Genomic DNA, 17,746 nt, shown 5'->3' with positions numbered 1-17,746 from the left:
TAGACTTTTGCAAACTTGTTTACTCTCTAGTTTACTAAGTGTAGACTTATGCAAACTTGTTTACTCTCTATTTTCTCTCGTTTACTAAGTGTAGACTTCTGCAAACTTGTTTACTCTCTAGTTTGCTCTCGTTTACTAAGTGTAGACTTCCGAAAACTTGTTTTACTCTCTAGTTTTCTCTAGTTTACCAAGTGTAGACTTCTGCAAACTTGTTTACTCTCTAGTTTGCTCTAGTGTGTTAGTGTAGACTTCTGCAAACTTGTTTACTCTATAGTTTTCTCTAGTTTACTAAGTGTACACTTCTGCAAACCTGTTTACTCTCTAGTTTACCCTAGTTTACTATGTGTAGACTTCTGCAAACTTGTTAACTCTCTAGTTTGCTCTCGTTTACTGAGTGTAGACTTCTGCAAACTTGTTAACTCTATAGTTTGCTCTCGTTTACTAGTGTAGACTTCTGCAAACTTGTTTACTCTCTAGTTTTTTCTAGTTTGTTAGTGTAGACTTCTGCAAACTTATTTACTCTCTAGTTTGCTCTCGTTGACTAGTGTAGACTTCTGCAAACTTGTTAACTCTCTAGTTTACTAAGTGTAGACTTCTGCAAACTTGTTTACTCTCTAGTTTACTAAGTGTAGACTTCTGCAAACTTGTTTACTCTCTAGTTTTCTCTAGTTTGTTAGTGTAGACTTCTGCAAACTTATTTACTCTATAGTTTGCTCTCGTTTACTAGTGTAGACTTCTGCAAACTTGTTTACTCTCTCGTTTACTAAGTGTAGACTTCTGCAAACTTATTTACTCTCTAGTTTGCTCTCGTTGACTAGTGTAGACTTCTGCAAACTTGTTTACTCTCTAGTTTGCTCTCGTTGACTAGTGTAGACTTCTGCAAACTTGTTAACTCTCTAGTTTGCTCTCGTTTACTAGAGTGTAGACTTCTGCAAACTTGTTTACTCTATAGTTTGCTCTCGTTTACTAATTTACTTACAAACTTGTTTTCTGCAGTTTGCCGAAGTTTGTAACCTGGTTATTTACACTTTAGAAATATTTTCTTGTCAAGCAAAGGTTTGACTAGACTTATACTTATCAGGTGAAAACTGTATTTATCTGAGCCTTGTTTTCACTGAAGGAAGAAGAAGGAAACGGTGAAGACATTTTAATACCTGTATTTAGCTGTAAACTGTCCTCTATGCAGAAATACCTTTATAATTATGTCAATGTATTAGGATACCTTTGTATTTTTAAAAATTAAATTACCGATATTTTTAGCCGATTGAAACCAAACAAAGCAATACCATATATGTGTACTGTTCTTCCATCAAAGTTCTCTCCACAGTAAATTATTTTAATTTGGAGATTTTCTAATACGTGTTAATAAATTTCATCCTACTTTAAGTTATTTTAGTCGATTACATAATGTTAGGTTATAACCATAAGTTGGTTGGTAATAAATTAGGTGTTTTAGAAACTTTAACCTTATTTCCCAAGATGCATCGTGCAAACCCCTCCCCATTTCTGTAGGGAAACTCAAATACGCATGCGCACGTATTTTGAATACAGTAGCCGAGAACATTACGTTTTGTAAATAATAATGGTACTGTCCTTCCATCAGATAATGGTTAGACAAAGGGATTGAAGATACATGTGTACCGTATGTTTGCACTTTTGGCAATTATGGTAGAAAAATGTATTGAAAAATAAAACCAGCGTTGTATTCTTTACGGGGTGCCATTTGGGGCATTGTCAGCACAACATTGATTCCCAATAGGTTGCAACGCAAGGACGTAAGCGCATGGCAAGCGAGTTGACCAATGACAAGCTGAGGTTCAAATATTTATCGCTTATGATTGGTCTAATTACTTGCGATGACGTGCTTGCGTTGCTTCCTAGTGGGAACCAAGATTAAATGAACAAATTGCGCTCCGTAATTCTGTATTATAGTTTGCTTTCGTTGTGCTTTTTACAGCGATTTAACCAGTTGTACAAAGGTGTTTTAATGTCAAAGAATGTGACTCAATTGTGTATAATGTCCAAATACTCGTGTTCCATGTAGAACATGCTCTACAGGTTTTATTTGAGCGTTGTATTGTATAACCTTGTTTATTGTTTTAATCTTTAGTACATAAAATTTGCGTGAATTGATAAAAGTGTGTAATGTATCTTGTTATTTAATCAACCGCCAATCAGTACTGTATATTCCTCGCACGACGCGTTCAAACATTGATAAAATGTTACGGATTTTGTACGCGCGCGTTAAAGTTTTGTCTCTTCAGTGTTATTATAATTCAATAGGCCTACTCTTTTTACAGATTATTATCATCATTCGCATACGTATTGATAACAGTAACTTAACGTTTTCGTATTATTTATTATGATCATTACAATACGTATAAAAAAAAAATCAAATTTGTTGATAATGCATTGATTCTGTGTAGTACTTTCTGTGGTCAAATTGATTACTTAAACATACTGTACTGTTATGGTGTTTAATTTTACGGCTGTGTTATTCATTATCATCCACATCGTGTGATCATCAGCGTCTTCATAATGTTATCAATATTTTGTTAACACCCAACTAGTGCTCAGCAGCACTTGTTATTTTAGTTTTAAAAGTTGTATTTCAACTAACACGTCATTAATAATAATATCGGACTAGCATGTGATAGGCATGTGTACCATTATACTGATTGCATCCTTAGGCAAGATGCTTTACTCTCATTGCCTCGTCCTTCGGATGGGATTTAAGCCTGTCCTGTGTACATCTAGTGCAATATTACACTATTCGAAAATAGTAGGGGGATCGTCTCCCGGTGTGCTGATCTGGTAGGCGCTGCACTGCTGGCTGCCGTGGGTCCTTGGGGAGAGGGCCAAATTACTAATTTCCTCTGTAAAGTTTGAGGACGAATAATTACATTTAACCGCACACATGCACTGAATCTCCAATATTATATATAGTATTGACGCACGCGTTCACATCCTGATATATCTCGCATTGCAAAACACCGTGAGATATTCTGTTATCAAACCATCAAAACAGATACGACTTCTATAACCATCAATACGTGCCATCTTGTAGCGTGTAGTCCGATGTGTTGTCTATTAAAAAAATAAACATCTTTAAAATTATGAATGTGTATGAATTGTTCTTAAACTTCCTCCCAATTTATTCAACGATTGATCGGTTTACGATTCCTGATATCTCACATGATTATCTGCTCGAGATAATTTATCTGTCTATTTTGACTTTAATGGCTGCCCATACTTGCCCTTATACTAAAAGGGTCTGTCTAGTATTATATATATATCACTTACCTAACGTCCTGGATCGTCTTGCGAGTGCGTTTTTATTCGGCTTCGGTCGTACGGCAGGGGCAGACATTTTTCGTCTGTTTATTTTTGCTTTGGAATAAATAAGACAACACGTTTTAATATCCGAAAATAATAGCCAAAACACAAATAAAATTGATAACTTTTCACTGTAAAACTAAAATCAGCAACAAAAAAAGAGCACGAGGGAGGAAAAAAGAGTATTGTTTTGTAACTTACCTGCAGCTTCCTCTGCCAAATTTGGTAGAAGAGCTGCTATTCCAGTTCGAATGTCGTCAGCTAGTAGAAAACAAAATATAAATATAAATGTTATAGCATGCTATCCTTCGGTAGCTGCTGCGTCTCATCGCCTTATTCTATAATCATAAACCAAATCGTTTTAAAGTCCGCTGTCTTTTTTATATGTTACTCTAACGAATACAATGAAATTATAAACTAACCACTTGCTTGTCTTATCGAACATGTTGGTAGAATCCCGTCAACCGCTGGTGGTGGTGGTGGTGGTGGTGGCGCTGGTAGTAGGTCAGCTTGATCTAGATACAAAATTACAGTTTCAAATAACTCAGTAGTAGCAGTAATAATGTTTACAATTTTTTAATAATTTGCACTGCAAGAGGAGGATAATGGGTCCGCGGTTCTAAAATGCGTCTTGACCGACGTAATGTACCTTGAGCGACATAACTGCGTCTTGAACGACGTAATTCCGTCTGAAACGGCGAAGGTGTGTCTTTGACGCGGTAATTGCGTCTCGAACGTCGTAATTGCATCTTGAACGACGTAATTGTGTCTTGAATGACGTAAATGATAATAAATAATAATAAACAAACCTAGGCTAGACTTTCGTCTAATTGCAGCCGATCTCCAATCATCCACACGTCCTCCTGAAACAGTTAACCAAAACGAAAGTACAGCATTATCAACATGAGGTCATTATTGACAATGTTGTATTCTCATAACGTATATATATCGTTTTATGACTGTGATTTACTTACCTCTTATAGGTGAACGTGCAGTCCTATTCTGCGTAGATCGATTGGATGCTGCAAATAGAAAATTGTAGTTTGTTATCCATCATAAAGGGTAATTATTTTGACGCAAGCTATAGGTGCTGCGCGGCGTTCAATAGATGGGTTATTGGCTCAGCTCCCACTAGTACGCAACACAAGGATGTAAGCTCAACGCAAGTGAGCTGCCCAATCACGACGCGATTAATGCTGACACATAGCGCCGTGATCGGTAAAATTTCTTGCGTTGCGTCCTAGTGGGAAAACCAAGCTTCAGGCATATTATTTTTACCCGCGCGGCGTTCAATCGTGTTTGAAAAGGCCAATTTACACAGACAAGCGATAACGGTAATAAAAAAAAAAGAATCTATGTTATTCCTTATGACCATTATACACAACGCGGACGGGCGGTTTCCGCTCAGGATAGATACGATTTTACTTGGGACAAGCTACGCGGTTTTCCGCTTACCGTTACCGCTCGTCTGTGTAAATTTGCCTTTAGGCGTGCTTTTTTGTCTACTGTACCTTGGTTGGCAACTTCTGCCGCTAACATTCCTACTGACTTCCGTCGTGTTTCTTCTTTAAAAAGAGATGAAAAGTGTTTATTAAAAACAACCTTTAAACTGTTAAATTCCCTACACCAAAATACTGACTTTTCAATGAAGACATAACCCATGACCACACACATACCAGGGAGTTGTAAAATAATTATAACTCCCTGCACATACTGCATTATAAATCTAAATGCTACACCAAACATTAAAACGTTAGGTTAGTAATCTTTCTGTGAAGAAGATTGAACTACTGTAGCACGAAGTTACTACGCCGCAGCCTCGCAGACCATTGTCACTAATATTTAGTAGCAATAGTGCATAGCATATGTTAACATATGATGCTGGTTCGTGCATGATGGACATTAGTTCTCGTATTCAGAAGAGAAAACACGTGTATACGCGTCATTTCAATTCATCATGTGCGTGCGTACTAGTAAGACTTTCATGCGCAAAGTTTTTTTAGATTACGGTGCTTTATAGACAATTATAAAAACGATCAACTAATATTGTTAGTACAACACAAATACTAATAGGGTAAAAACAAACACAACAAATGCTCACGTAAACTGATGTATACGCGTCATTTCAATTCATCATGTGCGTGCGTACTAGACTTTTATGCGTTTTTTGAGATTACGGTGCTTTATAGTTTGTTAAAACAATTATAAAAACGATCAACTAATGTTGTTAGTACAACACAAATACTAATAGGGTAAAAACAAACACAACAAACGCCGACGTAAACTACTGTCAAGGTATTATACATACGCGGAACCGAGGGTGTAGCTTCAGGGCGCCATGTTGTGACGGTAGGGCACGTTTCTAAAAAAAAATCGGTATTTCTTGTAGAGATGATTACAATAGAATACAACGTATTTATTATTTTATTTGATTAATCAGTTTCGTTAATTTAATTCATCTGTTCAATCCATTCGTTTGTTTATCTTATCCGGTCGTTCGTTGGTCCGATCCGGTCGTTCGTTTGTCCTATCCGATCGTTCGTTTGTGCTATCCGGTCGTTCGTTCACTCAATCTGTCAAATTGTTTCAATGCATTCATTGTTTATTGAATGAATTCCTTCTACTAACCTGGACTGATCGAACAAGTAGGAATTTCATAAACACTAGTAATTCTTGATTTGGTATTTTTCGGCACTGAAATAAAAAATGGCCAATCAGTATCGTAAATAAAATTGTACCTATCCAATTCATGTGTTTTTGTGTTAGTGGAACAAATATATGGAACAATTTTCCCGTTGATTTGAGAGGGTTTTCAAATAAAAATTGTTTGATGTATTTGCTGCGTTTGTAACAATGTATAATGTTGCATGCAGGGCCCCAGTTTAAAACTGTTCTAGCTACCCTGGGTAAAGAAATGTAATAATAATAATAACAAAAAATCATTTTGAAATTTTAATTTCTTAATTAAATCAATTGTATATCGTCAACATCACCGTCCCATATTTTTTATAATTCCCATCACCATTATCATACCAATTTTCAACCCTTCATGAATAATTCGTTATTTAATTATATTTACGAGTGTCAGGTCTAGGTCTACTGTTCTCACGTGGACGCACAGCTTCCATACAGGCGTAATGTTCTACATGAAAACAAAATCAAGAAATACCGTATCAAGACTTATCATTAGTGACGTCACGAAAGGAACACAAAGTTAACGCGCGCTGTATAATCAACACTTGAACGCGCTCGTCTAATTCGTTGTTTCACTGAATGGTATTGTTTAAACTAAATCGCAAAATGCTCCACACCTATTGCAATTATTTACATTTACCTATTAGAATGTGTTTTTTCAACCGGATCGTTTTGTACATGTATTGTTCACATTTAGCCCTACCACAATGTGTTTTTTCAACCAAATCGATTGGTTTCATTTCATGATATTATAATAATTATTATTCATTTCAGGTTAGGCGGCCTAGAAGAAGTTTAAATATTTGACAACTAAGTTTATATTGGATTATACATTTTGGTATTGTATATCTTTTTGTTTTATACTCATATTTGGCAGAAGTTAGAATATATACAAAATAAAAATCGTTTACCCTCTTCGGGTGGTTTTTGAACCGGTTGTTGATGTCCAACCATCACCATATAAGGATCTTTAAAAAAAAGAATATAAAACAAAAACTAAACAATTAAAGAGAGTTAATAAGCCTAGAGGTTAATGGCCTGGTATATGTTACTATACTAAGATTCAACTATATTCTGTGACGTATACTTGAACGTAGCGCGTGTAAGTGTGTTGACCAATCACAAGCGATTACTTGCGGTGATTTCTTTACATCTTTGTGTTGCGTTCTGGTGGTAATAGAGGCTGTATATGTTTTATCTAGATTTCCTTGGTTTTATCGTATTCACTATACTATTTACGTCATAATATTATGAATATGAAAGATAGAGCTTTTAATATACTGAAGAACTGTTGAACATTTTGTTCCACTCACTTTCATATACAACTTCATCATTAATTGGTATTTTATCGGTGGTTTTGGTAGACTCGGTTGATGGCACGTTGACATACCCTAAAAGAAATCAAACCACAATAGACGTACTTGGTGAAAATAGTGCTGGAAGTTAGTGATGATGGTAATGATGACATCTCAATTAAGAATAGATGTTCAAAACGATGAAAAAGAAACATAGCAACTGTAAAGCAGTATTTTAAACTGTTACGCTTTTTTAGTTAATCTAAGCCCATCAAATTATCGGTATGCACGTCCAAGCTTCATAACAAAGGGGGAAATAAACGCATTACCGATGAACAAATCTTATATAAATATTATCAAATTCGTTGTGTTTAATTGAATCACACGACTGGACTATCGCGTGTTGCTATTTTGACATATCATAATATTCAATGAATCATTTAGAATTGTGTCCTAATTTCGCTTTGAAATTTAGAAATTAGATTATTTTAGAACAAGTTAGATTAGCAAACAACATGACACTTATTAAACTCGTTTAAAAACAGTAGGCCTACTCGACTCCTTTTGTGTACCACACAGGAAATAATACATGTAATAAGACTACAGGCGCCTCTATTCAAGGGACACCCCTGTGCCTAATTTCCAATTTCTTTAATTTAAATAGGCCTATCTAATTTTATGTAATTTTATAGATTCTATGATTTGCTACAATATGATTTATGTGCTGTAAATAAAAACTAAGTAGGCATGATATACCAACCATTATTAGTTAAGCTTGTCCTCTTTACGTCGAATGACAATGCTTCTATTATACTGCATGTAGATTCCTTGTATCTTTTGACGATATTACTAAGAAGAAAATTACTCTGCATTGTATCAATGTCACTGTCACATAGTTCTATCTTTTTCCGGCATGAGGGACAAGGTATGCCTAGAACCTTCGATGTTTTCACTCCCTTCCTGGATCCGTTCGCTTTATTCTGGCGTTCTTGCAAAGCGTTGAAGATGGAACGGAGGCATTTCCGACAAAAACTGTGTGCGCACGGTAAAAGTACGGGATCATCATAAAACTCGAAACAACACGGACATGTTAATTCATTGTCCATTCTCACTACATTTGCCAGGCCAAAACTTCGAGACACCTACCGTGTTTGACTCTGTTGTATTTCTATTTCTGTCAATGCAGCTTTATTATTTAAATTGACTTATCTGTGTATACTGTATTATGATGCTAGTGTGAAACGAGTAACGCATTGGTGACATAATACAATATTATATTGTTTATGGATAAACATTGTACAGCAAGGCGGAAGGACTTTCAAGGAAATTATCTGATGGCTATATATATACATATATATTATTTTTCGATAAAACTAGTTACTATAGCATAATTGACATGCGCAGAACACATCATTCGACATGTTTATAATGCTATATTAACCAGTTATGTCAAAAAATAAAAGGGTAAAAAAATGGCCATTTTTCGTAAATATCCCTGTACTATATAGTACAGAGATTTTTTCAAAAAAAGGGGAAATTAAATTTTGTTACTTAAAGGTAGCATATTTTGTATATAGATAATATCGACAGCCTCATAACAAAAGTGTCTAAGTCATAATATTTGTTTTGTTTTTCTGCCTAACTCACTGCTTATATCAATATACTACATTTTTTGTGTTTCTGCCTAAGTTAGCTGTGTGACTTAGGCAATTAAAGAGAGCTGAATTATGATCTGCCTTAAACTCACTGCTTATATCATTATACTGCCCTCTGTACATTATCTGAGTGCTTTTATATACATTTGCACATGCTCAGATCGTTTTGTGTTTCTGCCTAAGTCAGCTGTGTGACTTAGGCAATTAAGGAGAGGAGACTCATGATTTTTTTAATAAAATAAGAAAAACATTTTTATAGTATATTTTTTAACCCATTTGTTACAAATTCTTTCTCTTTTAATCAGTGTTAATTTTAATCTGATGAGCTGATGCTATTAAATTTTGTTACTTAAAGGTAGCATTTTTTGTATATAGATGATATCGACAACCTCATAACAAAAGTGTCTAAGCCATAATTTTTGTTTTGTTTTTCTGCCTAACTCACTGCTTATATCAATAAATTATATTTTTTGTGTTTCTGCCTAAGTCAGCTGTGTGACTTAGGCAATTAAGGAGAGGAGACTCATGATTTTTTAAATAAAATAAGAAATACATTTTTATAGTATATTTTTTAACCCATTTGTTACAAATTCTTTCTCCTTTATTGCTACTTTCCTTTTCTAAATTCATCAATGTTAATTTTAATCTGAAGAGCTAATGCTATTAAATTTTGTTACTTAAAGGTAGCATTTTTTGTATATAGATGATATCGACAGCCTCATAACAAAAGTGTCTTAAGTCATAATTTGTTTTTTGTTTTTCTGCCTAACTCACTGCTTATAACAATATACTATATTTTTTGTGTTTCTGCCCAAGTCAGCTGTGTGACTTAGGCAATTAAAAAGAGCTGACTTATGATCTGCCTAACTCACTGCTTATATCAATATACTATATTTTTTGTGTTTCTGCCTAAGTCAGCTGTGTGACTTAGGCAATTAAGGAGAGCTGACTTATGATCTGCCTAACTCACTGCTTATATCATTATACTGCCCTCTGTAAATTATCTGAGTGCTTTTATATACATTTGCACATGCTCAGATTGTTTTTTGTGTTTCTGCCTATTAAGGAGAGGCAATTAAGGAGAGGAGACTGATGATTTTTAAAATAAAATAAGAAATACATTTTTATAGTATATTTTTTAACCCATTGTTACAAATTCTTTCGCTTTTATTATTGCTACTTTCCTTTTCTAAAACCATCAGTGTTAATTTTAATCTGAAGAGCTGATGCTATTTAATTTTGTTACTTAAAGGTAGCATTTTTTGTATATAGATGATATCGACAGCCTCATAACAAAAGTGTTTTATTTTTCGATCGAACTAGTTACTATAGCATAATTGACATGCGCAGAATACATTATTCGACTATGCGCATGTTTATTATGCTATAGAAACCATTTATGTCAAAAAATAAAAGGGTCGAAAATTGGCAATTTTTCGAAAATTTCCCTGTACTATAGTACAGGGATTTTTTCTAAAAAAGGGGAAATTTCGACCTTTTTATTTTACGATAAAACTAGTTACTATAGCATAATTGACTTGCGCAGAACACATCATTCGACATGTTTATAATGCTATATTAACCAGTTATGTCAAAAAATAAAAGGGTCAAAAATTGGCCATTTTTCGTAAATATCCTTGTACTATTATATAGTAAAGGGATTTTTTCCAAAAAAGGGGAAATTTCGACCTTTTTATTTTTCAATAAAACTAGTTACTATAGCATAATTAACATGCGCAGAACACATTATTCGACTATGCGCATGTTTATTATGTTATAGTAACCAGTTGTTATGTCAAAAAATAAATGGGTCGAAAATTGGGCATTTTTCGAATATTTTTTAAAAAAAAGCGAAATTTCGACCTTTTTATTTTTCGATAAAACTAGTTACTATAGCATAATTAAAGGGTCGGAAATTGGCCATTTTTCGAAAATTACCCTGTACTATAGCATAATTGACATGCGCAGAACACATTATTCGACTATGCGCATGTTTATTATTCTATAGAAACCAGTTATGTCAAAAAATAAAAGGGTCGAAAATTGGCCATTTTTCGTAAATTTCCCTGTACTATAGTACTACAAATAACCCAATGTGTGCTGTAGAATTGGACAATGAATTGAACAACTGATTGACCAATCAGAGCAGCGGAAAGCGTTCCAAAAGTTGAACAATCAGAGCACTGAAAAGTGACGTAAGCAGAGCCTTAGAAAAGTGTTCCAAATGTCGTCATTTTGACCAATCAGAACACTGAAAAGTGACGTAATTAATATCTGACTTCCACAAGTTTTTCACAACACAAACAATGATGAGATTTTGTCCAGATTTACATGCGACAACATCTTTTTACAAATCCTCTAGACTTATTATTATTATTATTAATTTCAAGGCGAATTCTGGTAGTAGCTGTATTCAACTCGAACGTGTACTTGCATTAAAGGTAAGAGCGAAATTGATTTCATGCATTTAAAGTGTTGATAACTTGTTTGGCCTAGGCCGTGACTATGGCCTAGCAAATGTGTTTGTATGGGTGCCAGCCCCGCGGTCGACGCTAATTCTTGTTGGCGGTCTGCTCTGTGGGGTAAAATGCATTTGCTATTATTACTTCCCCCCCCCCCCCCTAATTACCAATAGGCCTACATATATTTCATAAAGTATTAACAATAACGCATGCCTTTATAGGTTAGTTAGGGTTTAGATATAGTGTCACTCGACACTTACTTTAATTAATGTATTTACTATATAGGCCGCCTAGGCTAGGCTAGATAGAAAGACTTTTTTGGTTGCCATGAATTGTAAGTCAAACCATGGGCCTGCAAGGGCTATAGGCCCTAGTAAGATGCTATACTTACTTAAGGCTCCCTGTTATTTTTTTTCTTCAAAACTTATCTACTACGGGTAGTTAGATAGACTAGGCCTAGGCTTAGATTAGTATTTATCGATTTAGTTTAAAGTAAGCTATTCTTCAAAGTTTAATTTATTTAATATTAACAATCCTACTACTAGTTAGACTAGCCTATGTAGCCTGTAATAGATTTTAGGCCTAACATAATTTTAAACTATAAAAAACTAAATGTGTGCTGTATCAGAATAGCATCCATGGGAAACAGACTAAGCCTTCTAATTGATAGATAAACAATTTAACTTTTATTATAATGATTGTTTAATTAAGTGTAGGCTTCTACTCTTTGATCTAAAGCATTCGTTTAATTAGGCAATCAACTGTATTTGTGGATTTAGATAAGATTCTCAAATAATTTGATTGCATTAAAGGAAGTGCTCAGGGATCAAAGAGTTAATACATACACTGTTTAATAAACAAAGATTATTCAATTTACTCTAATTTATGTTGTAATTCTTTATATAGTTTTGTTAATTGAAAAAAAAACATAATTATTCATATGTAATATTTTCTTAATTTAATTTAGATAAAATAGTTTGTTCTTAGTAGATATGTTTTAATGCTATGTGATTCATTTTATTAATATTTTACATTTAAAGTCTTGGTCTACTATTAATTATTACTTGAGAAATTTTAACCCACAGATATTTTATTTAGATTTGATTTTCCTTTATTTACAGCCATTTACTACAACTGCACGGTGCACAGTGGCATTATACGGGTAACATTTTCTTTTATCACATACTTTACTTACATATATTTTTGCCTTTGATCAGTTTTTTTAGTTTTGCAGGTGTTCAATAGACAGTACAGTATGTTAAGACCAACTTTTCGGCGCAGTGAAGAGGGTGCCTTAATTCTTGAAGATACATCTGCTGCTGTAGTATTTAACAGCTTGAGAAAACGACCAACTGGCAAGTGTCTAACTCCTGATGATGTACGCCAAGATGCCTTGAAGGAGGTGTGCAGGCTGGGTGGAAACACCAAAGATGAATGTGATGTGTTGGGCTGCTACAGGTTTCAGCATGGTAAATACAGTGGACAAACATTCAAGTGGATGGTCGAAAATGTACTGGAATATGCAGTATGTTTTGTAATTAAAATGGCTAATGAAATTCCAAGTACAAGTTCACTTAATATCAACAAATTCAACTTTAAGAGGTACTTGGAGTCTTTCCCAGAAGGCAAAGAAGCCATAGCAATGAAAGAAATAAAACGCCTCAGGAAATGCCCAACTAGACAGACATCGTACATACCTGTTGGTATTGAGCTACAAAAGGTTAAGGATGTCACAGATGAAACACTTTCTGGTACTGATGTCTTTGATGCTTCTTTGCAGCCATCAACCTCATATGCACCAGGTAAGACTTATTTCATATTTTGTGTTTTTTGTGCATTTTTTAAATTAATAATTCGAGGTTTTGCATTTTTAGTGCCTGTGTATGTTGTAGGTTTGCTGGGTTTAGGTTTTTTTTTATGCATTCATTTATACTCAATCATAAAATCGTGTTGTTTAAATATATTGCTTTCTAGCATACTGTAGATAGCGAATGAAAGTAGTTTACTGCTATATATTCTTTAATTTTCCGTCTTGCAGCTCAACCAAATACATCTTATGAACCTGTTAGTACTATGCCATCCACTACAGAAACTATCAAACATAGTGAAGGTAGTTTATTTCATGTAATTTTAATTATTTTGTTTGATGTTTAAAACTAGAAAATGAAAATTACATAATGTAGTTTAATTAATTATACAATTTTGTCTTGGTTTTTCTTGCAGATTGTCTCATACCAGATAAATGGAAGAAGAACTTGCCCGAGATTGATCAACAGTGGATTTCAAAAACCTTATTCAAGAAATCGAAGAAAGGGACCGCAGAGTTGGATTCAACTAAACTCAAACAACTTTGGTATTATCCACCTCAACCGGATCCGCTCAACAAAAACATACCCATGGCCAACAGTTACTTCGGTCATCGTCTTCTTCTTTGGTTGCCCCGCAAGACTTGGCAGGTCAAGCTGGTCTGCCCTCGGCCAGAATGCAAGAGCTATCCACTAACATCAGGCGGCCTCCATGGAATCGTTCGTCCAGTCCTGGATTTAGACTGCCACTACTTTCTTGCAACAGAACAACTGAGGTGCTCTAACTGCCAACAAAGACAAATTGGCTGGAGTGAAAACATTTTAAAGCAACTTGATTTAGCGCATCGCCTTCAGTTTCCTGTTGTACTTTCGTATCACTTGGCCTGCGACAACCGGGTCCTGCAGCTTCTAAAGTACCGTGGTCTCGGGAACAGTCCATCACAGCTTCGCCAACAAGTCTTAGAACAACACACAAGGCGGTGGAATGAGAGAGTGGCTCTCTACTTAGAAAATTGCAAGAAGTTCTGTGGTTCTCATGATGATTATGTCATTGCTGCTTCTAAATTTGATGAGGTGTCTAAAATGATTCCTGTTCCCACTGTCCAATGGTTCCTCACCATCTACTGCAACGAAGTAATGGGAAGAATCGACGAACTCAAGGCTTCTATCACATCGACGTTCGGAAGAGTGTTGAAGATTGACTCGACCAAAAGGGTAAGTAATTTCTGCAATTTGCTTTTAATTATTTAAATTTTTTTTTGCAGATTGTCGGGAAGCTTTCTTCCTAATAATTATTATATTTTTTTTGCAGATTGTAAGGAAGCTAGCCGGTCGTGCATGTGGAACAGGAGCATGGGCAACAAACGTCGGAAATGAGCACGGCCAGGTGCTCATTACAGTCCTGACTGCTGCAGAAGGATGTGGCCTAAACAACATGACAAACGGTATCATTAACCGATATGCTTCGGCAGGCGTACCTCCTCCCGATATTCTCTACGTCGATCGTGACTGCTGCGGTCATTCAAGCATAAGGAAGATGTTCAGCGCCTGGCCTGACATGCAAATTCGCCTGGACATCTGGCACTTCATGAGGAGAATTGCTGCAGCTTGTTCAACAGAATCACATCAGTTGTATCCGATCTTTCTCAAACGTCTTTCCGCTTGCATTTTTGAGTGGAGCGCTGACGATGTTGAACGTCTGAAGCTCGCCAAGCGTGAACAGCTCATTGCAAGCAAGAAGCATTCCAACCCAACAGACGACATCATATTGAAAAACATCAGCAAGAAGGAGTATGCTTTACATTGTCGCAGGACAACACGAGGGACTCGCGAGACTGCCGACCTAATCCGAGAGCTCCTGACTTCCCTCGATGGTGAAGAAGGCCGTGACACAATGGGCGTCCCACTCTTAGACTCCGAACAGACCTGGGATATCTGGAGCTCACAAGAGCGACACATCGCCTGCATCCAGGATCCAGAAGGCATCCCGCTCTACACAAAAACCAGCGAGATGCTTAAGGGTGGAGTTACCTTGCCAGTTTATCGTTGCGCAAGAGGCTCCACTTCTTTGGAATCGTTTCACCTTCACCTTAACAGGTTTATTCCAGGTACAGTATTACTTTTTATTTGGTATCTACCAAATCTTCAAACCTATCTACTGATTTTTGTATAATTTCATAATTATGGATGTTTTATTTTTTTCTCAGGTGAGCGTGCTAGCGACTTACATTTCCAAGCTTACCTGATGGAAGGACTTGTTCGATGGAATGCAAACCGTGCACTAGCTGCTACCCAGTCTGGAGCACCCATCTCCAGTACATATAGTGGACTGCATCAGCATGCTCTCAACATACTGGCAGAGCAAGTGATTGGCAAAAAAGTGTACAAAAGTTTTATCATTCCAAACAAGTACACTGGAGAACTCATCGGAGTGGAGTACCTGTATAGCCAGTCGAACAAAGTACTCGAAACTCAATTTCCTGTCAAAACAGATACCATTAATGATGAAGACTTTGATGAAGAAATTTACACTTTTGATGTTGATGAAGGTTATGATGACAAGACTCAACCTGACTACAAACCACCTAAGCGTTGTTTTAAACCTCGAAATGCTAAAGAAATCTCACCACCCCAGCTGGAGCCCTTGCCTTTATGTGACGGTAATGATGATGATGGTGAAGGAAAAGCAGCCCTTATTGACACAGTGAGTTAAATTTGTATTATTAGCTTCTACCTCACAAATTTTGTTTCTGTTTTGAAATACAATGCACGAGTCTAATAATTTATTTTGTTTTCATATTTTACAATTTAGGAACTTGAGGATTCCACTGGACCGGACAACATTCCAGGCTACGCCAAAGTTGAAGCCCTGGCAGACTAACTTATGCAGTTTAAGGAAGACAGTGGAGTGATAAGTCAAAGTCATGCTGAACATGTCGCAAAGTTGTGGAACAACCTGGATGCTTATGACAAAACCATTAAGCGCAAAGCACGGCATCAAGATTACTTGACGAAAGGCAGGTTCAAGAAAAGTAAAACTACTTCCGTAATACCTGGTGTTGAAAGCACTCGACGGTAAGGCAGTTTCCAGCGTTTTTCACTTTGTTGCATGATGAGTCTTAAATCTAACTCGTTTCTTTGTTGTTTTTTTTTAAAAAGATGCTTCTTAGGTCAGAACACCGGACCAGCTCAGTGGCCGGACTGCAATCGATATATGGAGTGCATTATTACCAAACTGTGTGAAGCGTATCCATCTACCGTATCTATCGAAGGTAAACGTTTCCAGCGCTGGCCGCTCATTACCAAAGGCTACAAGAACATTCGTCGGAAAGTGCTATCGAATGGACACCTGATGTTGTTTGCTAAGCTTCAGTTGATGGAGATAAATCGTACGACACTCATCCAGTGGTGAGTTTTAACTTGTTATTACTGTTATTTTACACTACAGTAAATACATTCAAGTTTTTAAATACTGTGTTTGATTTATTTACAACAGGTACAACAGAACATCAAAGAAGCAAGAGCGGCAAGTGTTGGAATCTGGCATCTCAGCAACAGTACCCAAACTTGTCTCTGATAAAACCCTACTTGAACCTTTAACCAAGCCAGCGGTGCTAAACGTTCATACAAGCGCTCCATCTTTCACATTTGTCCTACCAAAAAACACTTCCGGCCTAGCCTATTTAGGAAACAGACAGTCGATCCCAGTTCCAGGCGAGATAGCAAAACCACCACCATCAGTCCCTGAGGCTAGCAGTACTCGTATTCCTAGAACTACCCTCTTGTACAGAAAACGAGTGGCTAAAGACATATCGGAAGGGAAACCGATCAAAATATACAAACCAAGAACGTCTGCGATTGTGTGCTCAAAGTGTAAGCAACCAAGGTTAAATAAGAACCACACTCAGTACTATGGAAATTGGTATTGTGCTGCAACATCTGATGTGACTTTTGAAGAATGGAAATCGACTATGGTTGCCATCCGTCGCCTTCGTCAAGAGCGGAAAAAAAAGCAGCAACAAGAATGATTCCAAATGATTTTTGTAGCCATGGATAGACTTTTTATACTCATATATCTTCAATTTTTTTTTAATAATAATAATAAAAAAAAAAAAAAGTTTTTAATGCTGCCAAATCCAAAGAGCAATGATTAATGTTGTAAATTATTTTGTAATTTTTATAAATTATATTCAGTTTTAATTATTACATTATAATTTACATTATATCATTCATTGCACTTTGTATTTGAAGGTCCCAAGCCCTTACAAAAAAAGCAGAGGGGAAACTTTTTGCAGTTGAGTGTACATTAAATGGTGAATTCTATATTCTTGTCAAGAGTATTTCCTTAGCAGTGTAAATTCTCAAATATTTTATATTTATTTCAAGAGCAATTCCACTACAATTCATTTTAATGTGAATCAAATAATTCCTTCCACCAATTCTAATAATATATTGTGATAATAACTCATACTATAGAGGTTATCATCCAGTAACCTTTA

At 35.8% G+C, this 17,746-nt stretch overlaps 2 protein-coding genes and 2 long non-coding RNA genes across 7 annotated transcripts; 2 read left to right on the top strand and 2 right to left on the bottom strand.

Annotated features, from left to right (window-relative positions):
• Positions 1 to 105: 105 nt before the first annotated feature.
• On the bottom strand, positions 106 to 482 carry LOC144852749 (uncharacterized). 2 transcript variants are annotated; one of them, XR_013614330.1, is made up of 3 exons: positions 443 to 482; positions 331 to 382; positions 106 to 167 (listed from the first exon to the last, which is right to left on the bottom strand). It is a non-coding gene; the product is annotated as an uncharacterized LOC144852749 (long non-coding RNA). The 2 variants fall into 2 exon arrangements; XR_013614329.1 differs by lacking the exon at positions 106 to 167 and adding an exon at positions 177 to 228 and having other exon boundaries at positions 341 to 382.
• On the top strand, positions 243 to 861 carry LOC144852748 (uncharacterized). 3 transcript variants are annotated; one of them, XR_013614328.1, is made up of 3 exons: positions 243 to 446; positions 546 to 626; positions 728 to 861. It is a non-coding gene; the product is annotated as an uncharacterized LOC144852748 (long non-coding RNA). The 3 variants fall into 3 exon arrangements; XR_013614326.1 differs by having other exon boundaries at positions 546 to 678; XR_013614327.1 differs by having other exon boundaries at positions 243 to 496; positions 546 to 678.
• Positions 862 to 2,352: 1,491 nt separating this feature from the next.
• LOC144852746 (uncharacterized) lies at positions 2,353 to 8,580 on the bottom strand. The gene is made up of 12 exons (XM_078710710.1): positions 8,086 to 8,580; positions 7,344 to 7,421; positions 6,942 to 6,998; positions 6,416 to 6,478; positions 5,965 to 6,030; positions 4,848 to 4,901; positions 4,311 to 4,358; positions 4,146 to 4,199; positions 3,759 to 3,851; positions 3,538 to 3,597; positions 3,304 to 3,390; positions 2,353 to 3,087 (listed from the first exon to the last, which is right to left on the bottom strand). The coding sequence occupies exons 1-12, from the start codon at positions 8,429 to 8,431 to the stop codon at positions 3,047 to 3,049; spliced, it is 1,047 nt and encodes a 348-aa protein (XP_078566836.1). The 5' UTR covers positions 8,432 to 8,580; the 3' UTR covers positions 2,353 to 3,046.
• A 2,643-nt stretch (positions 8,581 to 11,223) lies between these two features.
• Positions 11,224 to 16,278, top strand: LOC144851467 (uncharacterized). The gene is made up of 7 exons (XM_078708956.1): positions 11,224 to 11,421; positions 12,564 to 13,244; positions 13,481 to 13,552; positions 13,666 to 14,462; positions 14,560 to 15,355; positions 15,455 to 15,951; positions 16,060 to 16,278. The coding sequence occupies exons 2-7, from the start codon at positions 12,698 to 12,700 to the stop codon at positions 16,126 to 16,128; spliced, it is 2,778 nt and encodes a 925-aa protein (XP_078565082.1). The 5' UTR covers positions 11,224 to 11,421; positions 12,564 to 12,697; the 3' UTR covers positions 16,129 to 16,278.
• The last annotated feature ends 1,468 nt before the right edge of the window (positions 16,279 to 17,746 follow it).

Source organism: Antedon bifida, chromosome 9, assembly GCF_963402885.1.
Source record: "Antedon bifida chromosome 9, ecAntBifi1.1, whole genome shotgun sequence".
NCBI classification, from domain to species: Eukaryota; Metazoa; Echinodermata; class Crinoidea; order Comatulida; family Antedonidae; genus Antedon; species Antedon bifida.
This window is presented reverse-complemented; position numbering and strand designations above follow the sequence as displayed.

Excerpts from the sequence above, each read along its gene's own strand:
- LOC144852746 (XM_078710710.1), bottom strand. The coding sequence starts at position 8,431 with ATGGACAATGAATTAACATGTCCGTGTTGTTTCGAGTTTTATGATGAT. Across the intron at positions 6,031-6,415 it reads TAGACCTAGACCTGACACTC|TGCCGAAAAATACCAAATCA; the intron begins GTAAATATAATT and ends TTTTTATTTCAG. Across the intron at positions 3,391-3,537 it reads TTTGGCAGAGGAAGCTGCAG|CAAAAATAAACAGACGAAAA; the intron begins GTAAGTTACAAA and ends TTTATTCCAAAG.
- LOC144851467 (XM_078708956.1), top strand. The coding sequence starts at position 12,698 with ATGTTAAGACCAACTTTTCGGCGCAGTGAAGAGGGTGCCTTAATTCTT. Across the intron at positions 13,245-13,480 it reads ATCAACCTCATATGCACCAG|CTCAACCAAATACATCTTAT; the intron begins GTAAGACTTATT and ends TCCGTCTTGCAG. Across the intron at positions 14,463-14,559 it reads AGATTGACTCGACCAAAAGG|ATTGTAAGGAAGCTAGCCGG; the intron begins GTAAGTAATTTC and ends TTTTTTTTGCAG.